At 43.3% G+C, this 13,240-nt stretch overlaps 1 protein-coding gene across 24 annotated transcripts in view; it reads right to left on the minus strand.

Moving 5' to 3' along the window:
* Nucleotides 1–832: 832 nt before the first annotated feature.
* Nucleotides 833–13,240, minus strand: part of LOC147872926 (uncharacterized) — a 62,345-nt gene continuing 49,937 nt past the window's right edge. For 10 of the 24 annotated variants that reach the window (XR_015536426.1, XR_015536427.1, XR_015536420.1 and 7 more), the window contains 7 exons: nt 10,800–12,994; nt 9,972–10,661; nt 8,526–8,928; nt 6,074–8,268; nt 5,246–5,935; nt 3,800–4,202; nt 1,720–3,542 (listed from right to left, as the gene is read on the minus strand). Coding sequence is in view for 1 of the 24 variants with exons in the window: in XM_087353603.1 (XP_087209729.1) it covers nt 1,117–1,209; nt 1,357–1,569 (306 nt within the window). In the remaining 23 variants the exon portion in view is untranslated. Of the gene's footprint in view, nt 1,210–1,304; nt 3,543–3,799; nt 4,203–5,245; nt 5,936–6,030; nt 8,269–8,525; nt 8,929–9,971; nt 10,662–10,756; nt 12,995–13,240 lie in introns of those variants that run through there. The other 14 variants (XR_015536435.1, XR_015536439.1, XR_015536440.1 and 11 more) reach the window with 7 other exon arrangements.

Consider the following 13,240-nt stretch of genomic DNA (forward strand, 5'->3'; position numbering starts at 1 on the left):
AGAAATAGACAAGTTCTTCATTTCATTAAAACCATTTGCTACTTTTCAGACCTTGTAGAGAATTATTTCGTAAATTTAATATACTTCCACTTGCAAGCGAATTTATACTCTGCTTGCTATCATTTGTGGTGGAAAAGTTGGATAATTTTAAAAGAAATACAGATGTACATAATTTAATTACAAGATGTAAACCCTGCTAAATGTCAAAGAGGAGTGTACTTTACACGTGTCAAGTTATTTAATAATCACCAACCAACAATTAAAACTCTATATTGTGATATAAATGTATTCAAGCCTGCACTGAAATTAGCTTTCATACTTGAATTGCAAAATCTGAAGGTTATGTACATTCATATGTGAAACACGTTCTTGTAATTGTGTCAAAAGTACCGAGGTTTACGTATATTGAATGAAGTCCTGAAGTTTATGTTTATTGTATGAAATGACTTGTACTGCATCCTTTGGATTACTCCTAAGAAGGATCTATGGAATGCAAACAAACTCTACTCTCTAACATACCTGAATAATGCAATTCCTTATCCAAGTAACAAACACTCCAGGTGCTTCGTTCTGTCTCGTTCTTCACATCTCCAACTCCAAAAAAGCTGCTTCCCCATCACGCACACAACTGATCTTCTGAAACACTGATATTCAGACAAATTGGTCCTCCATGTCTTCGTTGATGCCAGTAAACACACACTACAGCACTACTCAGCACATCCCCTGATCTCAAACTCCTCTTTGAGACAGACTAGGCACTCCCACTAAATCTATAACAGTACACCTCCTCGGAAAGCAAGGTATATAATCGCACGAGGGCCTGAGGTCTTCCTTGTGGCATTGTGAGGCATGCTACGAACACCCCATACTTGGTCACTAGGAATCAAAAGTGGGCAACTGTGGTGTGGTGGCCACATAACCAACATTACAACCTGTAACCCTAGCTGCTTACTTCTAGCTTCTTCACTGCGATAAGCTCTTGCACAAATTTAAATCAACAGCTACTGAATTTCCACATGCAAGTCACAAAAACAGAGGCTGCCACCACGAGTCTGTGGGTCATCCCAACCGCATCGACTGATGAATTGTGTCCATCATGCACAGTGGTCACGTCAGCTACCGGAGCAAAGTCTTGCTACCTCCGTAGTAATGATGGATTCGAAACTGCATAACGGCTGAAGTATCCCATATGCTTGCATTCACGCCCACCTGAAACAAAACCATGTACAGAAATAAACATCCGCATTGAGAGACCAGTATTAATTCTTACTACGAAGGCACTCTACACCACATTAATAACCTACTGGCAACTAATCCGGCCTTTCGTGCAACCAAAATATTTCCCACCTTACGTACTTCACACAGGAGAAAGATGACAAACATCAGTTCAAATAAACTTGCAAGCATTGGATATATAAGAGAGTAAAGCTGCACTCGACTGGCCATGCATCCTACCATCACGCCGTCCGAAGTAAACCACAACAGCAGAGGAGCTGCGCCATTTTCTCGCACGCAGGGACGGCAACGTCTGAAAAACAGCGAGAACACATCCCGCCACCGGCGGTGCATGTGGGATATTCAATAACCAATATGTGCGCATCCTGACGAACTGTGCTGTCATCTACCGACAATACACCTGAGGTACATGCCCGTCCGCGAACACTACACGGCACTGCCGAACCAAATGCTGACTGAAATACCACTCCAAACACTGTAAAATTATGAAGACCTCAAACTTTATTCCGTGAATACCATTAGTGACACATCTTCTCCTTTAAAAGGACAGGAAGTAAAGAAAAAAATTAAGGCGAAACGAGCTACCAACTTCGCCTATAAGAAACCAACTACCAATCACTTCCATAACCTCAAAAATCATAAAGTAATTTATGGATCCAACCACACCCAATAAACTACAGCTCAATCAACTTAGCACTATGATACAAGTAGCCCACAATTTGCATCTACATCGCCTACATCCTAGGGCACATTTGTCACATAACCTGTCGGTCGCCGTTATGTTACTGCTCAGATTGATACCAGACACAACTCTTGAATACCTGCACGTCTACCTATAAATCACCCAGTGAAATCGTCCACGTCCTTTCCAACACGAACTTATCCTCGTCACATTTCATGTTGGCACTCAAGACATCACGCAAATTCAGCACCGACATTCTCCCTGCGCGATAATTTCTCACAAGTAATTTTGCAGAAGGGCGAAAACGTCTCGCGAGCTGAGTCATTTGAAAAGTACGACCAACATCACCTATAAGACACCAACTAATAAACATTTCCATAACCTAAATATCTTCCATCATTTATGAAAACAGGTGGGATTTCGTAAACTACAGCTCAATGAACGAAGCACTATAAACGATTATTGCATATGTCGCCACTACACAGCCCCCCTGCCACCAGGTTGTACTTCACGAGCATCTATAACACACCCAACGACCCAGCCCACTGGTGACCGTACTTCAACAACACCAACTTCCCTTCGTCAGACTTCATTTTGGCACATGCAGCAATCAACACTTAATACACTACCAACAAAATTAATGCCGGCAATATTCGCTGAAAACCACTTGCAGAAAAACACACACAATCCATAAAACTCATTGCACTTACCTGACTTACAAAAAGCAATCTCATCACTGGCAAGTCACACTTTTCGATCATAGGACAACTGCTATTGCGCATCTCCCGTTAACGACTGTTTGGAAACTCCCTCTCGGTGATGATCACTAAGTATTCCCGTTACCTCCCGCTTTGACATCTCTTTACAGATTTACATGAAGAAAATACAAACTAAGTAATGCGTGGTGGTCAGCACACTTTTAAAGCCCTCCTGGGTCAGAGAACGGACACCCACTATTATCAAGACTGTCCGGTATAGCTATGCCAGAGATCTTCATCACCGCACTTCCTAAACGAGTGAAACTGCAGAGCCCCCCCCATCTGCTTCCGAACAGATTCACAATGACTGACGTTTTGAAGATCTTCCTGTGGCATTAGCTTGAACTGAGAATGTGAACTGGGATGAAGCAGATAAAACGAAATAACACATTCTTTCCAGGAAGAGGAATCACATCTTTGGTGACAAGCTGCGGCCAAAGCCAAGAGCACCTGCAACTTACAGCCTGTCACACAGGACAAACTCTCTCTCATTCCGAGATGTGTTGGCCACCACACTATGAAGCAGACTCTTATCAACGCAATGTGATTGCGGCCGACATTTCTACTATTTTACTACACTCCGTAGAACACCCCACACACATAACTAGACATCCACACCTTACACGTTCACATGATTCATATCTAAGTTGCTATCACACTTGCAACACAATTACCACAACAGAGCAAGCCCCTGTCAATGGGTTAAATAACAGAAAACTCCACCACCTCTCCAGAGGCACACAAAATTTACACGCTGCATTCAGTCCTCTTCTCCATGTACGCACTCAGCAACAGGACGGCCAACCATCGGGGACACAAGCGGTCTTCTCTCGGATGTCAGTCTGTCTAGTGTTGGTGCACCACTCCTGCAATATACCAGGAAAGGTGTAAGATACACAAGAAATCTAGAATCTCAAGGGGCCACTTTCACAGACATTGGAGGCAAAGTCGTCTGAAATGGAACAATCTCATGCCAACTTATTTTATCTAATGGGTGCCTCCTGCTTATTCAAATATTTAATCTGAAATGGGGGCGGGGGGGAATGCCGTTCATAGACATACAGGGGATTAGACACGTAAGAACAAACATCCAACATGCAGTCAGCCTCTGTCAGAGCATTACCGTTGCTTGGCAGAAAAAGTATTCCTCTTCCAACTTGGTACATATTCCGAATATTCATCCAGTTAATATTCTTTGTGATATGAAGTCAGAAGACAGTGTCCTACTTCTTGTACTGGTGCCTCTTATGAACAGACAGACACACACACTCACTCACTCACATCCAGTTATTGTAGCTCTATACATACGCTGCACTTTGTGAGCCAATTAATATGCTCTCTCTTTGAGAAATGTTGGTCCAACGCCCTATCTCGTGTCAGGGGCACAACACAGAGGTTTTACTCGCCAGTAACAGGTCATCTAACTGCGGCCAATATCGTTCTGGTTCTTCACCCCAGCCTTGTCAAACAGAACACCCAGAGGGAACTGAAGCAGGTAACTTCATGATGACGGCATGGCCGGTGTCCTAGAACATTAATGAAAATACATACTTCAGTACCCCAACACAGAGCAAGCGAGCGGACATCACGGCGCACGGAACGACAACCATCAACACTGCACAATGCATACGCCCGAAAACGTGAGTACAGAAGGGATGTGGACTGCCTGCAGGAATATGCCGGGGCACCAACAATGTCGGCGTGAACAACTCTGTAAGCTCCCGAGGAGAGCATTCCACCCTAGGGAATGTTGTGAATGTGCATGTACCTACGTACAGAGGCAAAAGGAGAGGTTACGGTGATGAGAAATTAATCGCGGAAGTTGAAACAAACAATTTCCTTGGCTAACAAGTTGACAACACCTCAGATTGGAAGAAGCACACTGAGTATATTATTCCCTAATTAAGCTCTGCGTGCCTTGCCATCAGAACAGTCATACCACCCATGACAATAGATGCTATAAAGCTAGTTTACTTTGCTTATTTCCACTCTGTGGTGTCTTATGGATTAATATTTTGGGGGAATTCAACAGACAGTAATAAGGCTTTTTACATGCAAAAGAAAATAATCACAACGATGGCAGTTGTCAAAAGCAGCTTACCTTGTAGAGAATTATTTCGTAAATTTAATATACTTCCACTTGCAAGCGAATTTATACTCTGCTTGCTATCATTTGTGGTGGAAAAGTTGGATAATTTTAAAAGAAATACAGATGTACATAATTTAATTACAAGATGTAAACCCTGCTAAATGTCAAAGAGGAGTGTACTTTACACGTGTCAAGTTATTTAATAATCACCAACCAACAATTAAAACTCTATATTGTGATATAAATGTATTCAAGCCTGCACTGAAATTAGCTTTCATACTTGAATTGCAAAATCTGAAGGTTATGTACATTCATATGTGAAACACGTTCTTGTAATTGTGTCAAAAGTACCGAGGTTTACGTATATTGAATGAAGTCCTGAAGTTTATGTTTATTGTATGAAATGACTTGTACTGCATCCTTTGGATTACTCCTAAGAAGGATCTATGGAATGCAAACAAACTCTACTCTCTAACATACCTGAATAATGCAATTCCTTATCCAAGTAACAAACACTCCAGGTGCTTCGTTCTGTCTCGTTCTTCACATCTCCAACTCCAAAAAAGCTGCTTCCCCATCACGCACACAACTGATCTTCTGAAACACTGATATTCAGACAAATTGGTCCTCCATGTCTTCGTTGATGCCAGTAAACACACACTACAGCACTACTCAGCACATCCCCTGATCTCAAACTCCTCTTTGAGACAGACTAGGCACTCCCACTAAATCTATAACAGTACACCTCCTCGGAAAGCAAGGTATATAATCGCACGAGGGCCTGAGGTCTTCCTTGTGGCATTGTGAGGCATGCTACGAACACCCCATACTTGGTCACTAGGAATCAAAAGTGGGCAACTGTGGTGTGGTGGCCACATAACCAACATTACAACCTGTAACCCTAGCTGCTTACTTCTAGCTTCTTCACTGCGATAAGCTCTTGCACAAATTTAAATCAACAGCTACTGAATTTCCACATGCAAGTCACAAAAACAGAGGCTGCCACCACGAGTCTGTGGGTCATCCCAACCGCATCGACTGATGAATTGTGTCCATCATGCACAGTGGTCACGTCAGCTACCGGAGCAAAGTCTTGCTACCTCCGTAGTAATGATGGATTCGAAACTGCATAACGGCTGAAGTATCCCATATGCTTGCATTCACGCCCACCTGAAACAAAACCATGTACAGAAATAAACATCCGCATTGAGAGACCAGTATTAATTCTTACTACGAAGGCACTCTACACCACATTAATAACCTACTGGCAACTAATCCGGCCTTTCGTGCAACCAAAATATTTCCCACCTTACGTACTTCACACAGGAGAAAGATGACAAACATCAGTTCAAATAAACTTGCAAGCATTGGATATATAAGAGAGTAAAGCTGCACTCGACTGGCCATGCATCCTACCATCACGCCGTCCGAAGTAAACCACAACAGCAGAGGAGCTGCGCCATTTTCTCGCACGCAGGGACGGCAACGTCTGAAAAACAGCGAGAACACATCCCGCCACCGGCGGTGCATGTGGGATATTCAATAACCAATATGTGCGCATCCTGACGAACTGTGCTGTCATCTACCGACAATACACCTGAGGTACATGCCCGTCCGCGAACACTACACGGCACTGCCGAACCAAATGCTGACTGAAATACCACTCCAAACACTGTAAAATTATGAAGACCTCAAACTTTATTCCGTGAATACCATTAGTGACACATCTTCTCCTTTAAAAGGACAGGAAGTAAAGAAAAAAATTAAGGCGAAACGAGCTACCAACTTCGCCTATAAGAAACCAACTACCAATCACTTCCATAACCTCAAAAATCATAAAGTAATTTATGGATCCAACCACACCCAATAAACTACAGCTCAATCAACTTAGCACTATGATACAAGTAGCCCACAATTTGCATCTACATCGCCTACATCCTAGGGCACATTTGTCACATAACCTGTCGGTCGCCGTTATGTTACTGCTCAGATTGATACCAGACACAACTCTTGAATACCTGCACGTCTACCTATAAATCACCCAGTGAAATCGTCCACGTCCTTTCCAACACGAACTTATCCTCGTCACATTTCATGTTGGCACTCAAGACATCACGCAAATTCAGCACCGACATTCTCCCTGCGCGATAATTTCTCACAAGTAATTTTGCAGAAGGGCGAAAACGTCTCGCGAGCTGAGTCATTTGAAAAGTACGACCAACATCACCTATAAGACACCAACTAATAAACATTTCCATAACCTAAATATCTTCCATCATTTATGAAAACAGGTGGGATTTCGTAAACTACAGCTCAATGAACGAAGCACTATAAACGATTATTGCATATGTCGCCACTACACAGCCCCCCTGCCACCAGGTTGTACTTCACGAGCATCTATAACACACCCAACGACCCAGCCCACTGGTGACCGTACTTCAACAACACCAACTTCCCTTCGTCAGACTTCATTTTGGCACATGCAGCAATCAACACTTAATACACTACCAACAAAATTAATGCCGGCAATATTCGCTGAAAACCACTTGCAGAAAAACACACACAATCCATAAAACTCATTGCACTTACCTGACTTACAAAAAGCAATCTCATCACTGGCAAGTCACACTTTTCGATCATAGGACAACTGCTATTGCGCATCTCCCGTTAACGACTGTTTGGAAACTCCCTCTCGGTGATGATCACTAAGTATTCCCGTTACCTCCCGCTTTGACATCTCTTTACAGATTTACATGAAGAAAATACAAACTAAGTAATGCGTGGTGGTCAGCACACTTTTAAAGCCCTCCTGGGTCAGAGAACGGACACCCACTATTATCAAGACTGTCCGGTATAGCTATGCCAGAGATCTTCATCACCGCACTTCCTAAACGAGTGAAACTGCAGAGCCCCCCCCATCTGCTTCCGAACAGATTCACAATGACTGACGTTTTGAAGATCTTCCTGTGGCATTAGCTTGAACTGAGAATGTGAACTGGGATGAAGCAGATAAAACGAAATAACACATTCTTTCCAGGAAGAGGAATCACATCTTTGGTGACAAGCTGCGGCCAAAGCCAAGAGCACCTGCAACTTACAGCCTGTCACACAGGACAAACTCTCTCTCATTCCGAGATGTGTTGGCCACCACACTATGAAGCAGACTCTTATCAACGCAATGTGATTGCGGCCGACATTTCTACTATTTTACTACACTCCGTAGAACACCCCACACACATAACTAGACATCCACACCTTACACGTTCACATGATTCATATCTAAGTTGCTATCACACTTGCAACACAATTACCACAACAGAGCAAGCCCCTGTCAATGGGTTAAATAACAGAAAACTCCACCACCTCTCCAGAGGCACACAAAATTTACACGCTGCATTCAGTCCTCTTCTCCATGTACGCACTCAGCAACAGGACGGCCAACCATCGGGGACACAAGCGGTCTTCTCTCGGATGTCAGTCTGTCTAGTGTTGGTGCACCACTCCTGCAATATACCAGGAAAGGTGTAAGATACACAAGAAATCTAGAATCTCAAGGGGCCACTTTCACAGACATTGGAGGCAAAGTCGTCTGAAATGGAACAATCTCATGCCAACTTATTTTATCTAATGGGTGCCTCCTGCTTATTCAAATATTTAATCTGAAATGGGGGCGGGGGGGAATGCCGTTCATAGACATACAGGGGATTAGACACGTAAGAACAAACATCCAACATGCAGTCAGCCTCTGTCAGAGCATTACCGTTGCTTGGCAGAAAAAGTATTCCTCTTCCAACTTGGTACATATTCCGAATATTCATCCAGTTAATATTCTTTGTGATATGAAGTCAGAAGACAGTGTCCTACTTCTTGTACTGGTGCCTCTTATGAACAGACAGACACACACACTCACTCACTCACATCCAGTTATTGTAGCTCTATACATACGCTGCACTTTGTGAGCCAATTAATATGCTCTCTCTTTGAGAAATGTTGGTCCAACGCCCTATCTCGTGTCAGGGGCACAACACAGAGGTTTTACTCGCCAGTAACAGGTCATCTAACTGCGGCCAATATCGTTCTGGTTCTTCACCCCAGCCTTGTCAAACAGAACACCCAGAGGGAACTGAAGCAGGTAACTTCATGATGACGGCATGGCCGGTGTCCTAGAACATTAATGAAAATACATACTTCAGTACCCCAACACAGAGCAAGCGAGCGGACATCACGGCGCACGGAACGACAACCATCAACACTGCACAATGCATACGCCCGAAAACGTGAGTACAGAAGGGATGTGGACTGCCTGCAGGAATATGCCGGGGCACCAACAATGTCGGCGTGAACAACTCTGTAAGCTCCCGAGGAGAGCATTCCACCCTAGGGAATGTTGTGAATGTGCATGTACCTACGTACAGAGGCAAAAGGAGAGGTTACGGTGATGAGAAATTAATCGCGGAAGTTGAAACAAACAATTTCCTTGGCTAACAAGTTGACAACACCTCAGATTGGAAGAAGCACACTGAGTATATTATTCCCTAATTAAGCTCTGCGTGCCTTGCCATCAGAACAGTCATACCACCCATGACAATAGATGCTATAAAGCTAGTTTACTTTGCTTATTTCCACTCTGTGGTGTCTTATGGATTAATATTTTGGGGGAATTCAACAGACAGTAATAAGGCTTTTTACATGCAAAAGAAAATAATCACAACGATGGCAGTTGTCAAAAGCAGCTTACCTTGTAGAGAATTATTTCGTAAATTTAATATACTTCCACTTGCAAGCGAATTTATACTCTGCTTGCTATCATTTGTGGTGGAAAAGTTGGATAATTTTAAAAGAAATACAGATGTACATAATTTAATTACAAGATGTAAACCCTGCTAAATGTCAAAGAGGAGTGTACTTTACACGTGTCAAGTTATTTAATAATCACCAACCAACAATTAAAACTCTATATTGTGATATAAATGTATTCAAGCCTGCACTGAAATTAGCTTTCATACTTGAATTGCAAAATCTGAAGGTTATGTACATTCATATGTGAAACACGTTCTTGTAATTGTGTCAAAAGTACCGAGGTTTACGTATATTGAATGAAGTCCTGAAGTTTATGTTTATTGTATGAAATGACTTGTACTGCATCCTTTGGATTACTCCTAAGAAGGATCTATGGAATGCAAACAAACTCTACTCTCTAACATACCTGAATAATGCAATTCCTTATCCAAGTAACAAACACTCCAGGTGCTTCGTTCTGTCTCGTTCTTCACATCTCCAACTCCAAAAAAGCTGCTTCCCCATCACGCACACAACTGATCTTCTGAAACACTGATATTCAGACAAATTGGTCCTCCATGTCTTCGTTGATGCCAGTAAACACACACTACAGCACTACTCAGCACATCCCCTGATCTCAAACTCCTCTTTGAGACAGACTAGGCACTCCCACTAAATCTATAACAGTACACCTCCTCGGAAAGCAAGGTATATAATCGCACGAGGGCCTGAGGTCTTCCTTGTGGCATTGTGAGGCATGCTACGAACACCCCATACTTGGTCACTAGGAATCAAAAGTGGGCAACTGTGGTGTGGTGGCCACATAACCAACATTACAACCTGTAACCCTAGCTGCTTACTTCTAGCTTCTTCACTGCGATAAGCTCTTGCACAAATTTAAATCAACAGCTACTGAATTTCCACATGCAAGTCACAAAAACAGAGGCTGCCACCACGAGTCTGTGGGTCATCCCAACCGCATCGACTGATGAATTGTGTCCATCATGCACAGTGGTCACGTCAGCTACCGGAGCAAAGTCTTGCTACCTCCGTAGTAATGATGGATTCGAAACTGCATAACGGCTGAAGTATCCCATATGCTTGCATTCACGCCCACCTGAAACAAAACCATGTACAGAAATAAACATCCGCATTGAGAGACCAGTATTAATTCTTACTACGAAGGCACTCTACACCACATTAATAACCTACTGGCAACTAATCCGGCCTTTCGTGCAACCAAAATATTTCCCACCTTACGTACTTCACACAGGAGAAAGATGACAAACATCAGTTCAAATAAACTTGCAAGCATTGGATATATAAGAGAGTAAAGCTGCACTCGACTGGCCATGCATCCTACCATCACGCCGTCCGAAGTAAACCACAACAGCAGAGGAGCTGCGCCATTTTCTCGCACGCAGGGACGGCAACGTCTGAAAAACAGCGAGAACACATCCCGCCACCGGCGGTGCATGTGGGATATTCAATAACCAATATGTGCGCATCCTGACGAACTGTGCTGTCATCTACCGACAATACACCTGAGGTACATGCCCGTCCGCGAACACTACACGGCACTGCCGAACCAAATGCTGACTGAAATACCACTCCAAACACTGTAAAATTATGAAGACCTCAAACTTTATTCCGTGAATACCATTAGTGACACATCTTCTCCTTTAAAAGGACAGGAAGTAAAGAAAAAAATTAAGGCGAAACGAGCTACCAACTTCGCCTATAAGAAACCAACTACCAATCACTTCCATAACCTCAAAAATCATAAAGTAATTTATGGATCCAACCACACCCAATAAACTACAGCTCAATCAACTTAGCACTATGATACAAGTAGCCCACAATTTGCATCTACATCGCCTACATCCTAGGGCACATTTGTCACATAACCTGTCGGTCGCCGTTATGTTACTGCTCAGATTGATACCAGACACAACTCTTGAATACCTGCACGTCTACCTATAAATCACCCAGTGAAATCGTCCACGTCCTTTCCAACACGAACTTATCCTCGTCACATTTCATGTTGGCACTCAAGACATCACGCAAATTCAGCACCGACATTCTCCCTGCGCGATAATTTCTCACAAGTAATTTTGCAGAAGGGCGAAAACGTCTCGCGAGCTGAGTCATTTGAAAAGTACGACCAACATCACCTATAAGACACCAACTAATAAACATTTCCATAACCTAAATATCTTCCATCATTTATGAAAACAGGTGGGATTTCGTAAACTACAGCTCAATGAACGAAGCACTATAAACGATTATTGCATATGTCGCCACTACACAGCCCCCCTGCCACCAGGTTGTACTTCACGAGCATCTATAACACACCCAACGACCCAGCCCACTGGTGACCGTACTTCAACAACACCAACTTCCCTTCGTCAGACTTCATTTTGGCACATGCAGCAATCAACACTTAATACACTACCAACAAAATTAATGCCGGCAATATTCGCTGAAAACCACTTGCAGAAAAACACACACAATCCATAAAACTCATTGCACTTACCTGACTTACAAAAAGCAATCTCATCACTGGCAAGTCACACTTTTCGATCATAGGACAACTGCTATTGCGCATCTCCCGTTAACGACTGTTTGGAAACTCCCTCTCGGTGATGATCACTAAGTATTCCCGTTACCTCCCGCTTTGACATCTCTTTACAGATTTACATGAAGAAAATACAAACTAAGTAATGCGTGGTGGTCAGCACACTTTTAAAGCCCTCCTGGGTCAGAGAACGGACACCCACTATTATCAAGACTGTCCGGTATAGCTATGCCAGAGATCTTCATCACCGCACTTCCTAAACGAGTGAAACTGCAGAGCCCCCCCCATCTGCTTCCGAACAGATTCACAATGACTGACGTTTTGAAGATCTTCCTGTGGCATTAGCTTGAACTGAGAATGTGAACTGGGATGAAGCAGATAAAACGAAATAACACATTCTTTCCAGGAAGAGGAATCACATCTTTGGTGACAAGCTGCGGCCAAAGCCAAGAGCACCTGCAACTTACAGCCTGTCACACAGGACAAACTCTCTCTCATTCCGAGATGTGTTGGCCACCACACTATGAAGCAGACTCTTATCAACGCAATGTGATTGCGGCCGACATTTCTACTATTTTACTACACTCCGTAGAACACCCCACACACATAACTAGACATCCACACCTTACACGTTCACATGATTCATATCTAAGTTGCTATCACACTTGCAACACAATTACCACAACAGAGCAAGCCCCTGTCAATGGGTTAAATAACAGAAAACTCCACCACCTCTCCAGAGGCACACAAAATTTACACGCTGCATTCAGTCCTCTTCTCCATGTACGCACTCAGCAACAGGACGGCCAACCATCGGGGACACAAGCGGTCTTCTCTCGGATGTCAGTCTGTCTAGTGTTGGTGCACCACTCCTGCAATATACCAGGAAAGGTGTAAGATACACAAGAAATCTAGAATCTCAAGGGGCCACTTTCACAGACATTGGAGGCAAAGTCGTCTGAAATGGAACAATCTCATGCCAACTTATTTTATCTAATGGGTGCCTCCTGCTTATTCAAATATTTAATCTGAAATGGGGGCGGGGGGGAATGCCGTTCATAGACATACAGGGGATTAGACACGTAAGAACAAACATCCAACATGCAGTCAGCCTCTGT

Source organism: Zootermopsis nevadensis, unplaced genomic scaffold, assembly GCF_977971745.1.
Source record: "Zootermopsis nevadensis isolate Lab colony 2312 unplaced genomic scaffold, Znev_1.0 Znev_ptg000022l, whole genome shotgun sequence".
In the NCBI taxonomy this organism is placed as follows: Eukaryota; Metazoa; Arthropoda; class Insecta; order Blattodea; family Termopsidae; genus Zootermopsis; species Zootermopsis nevadensis.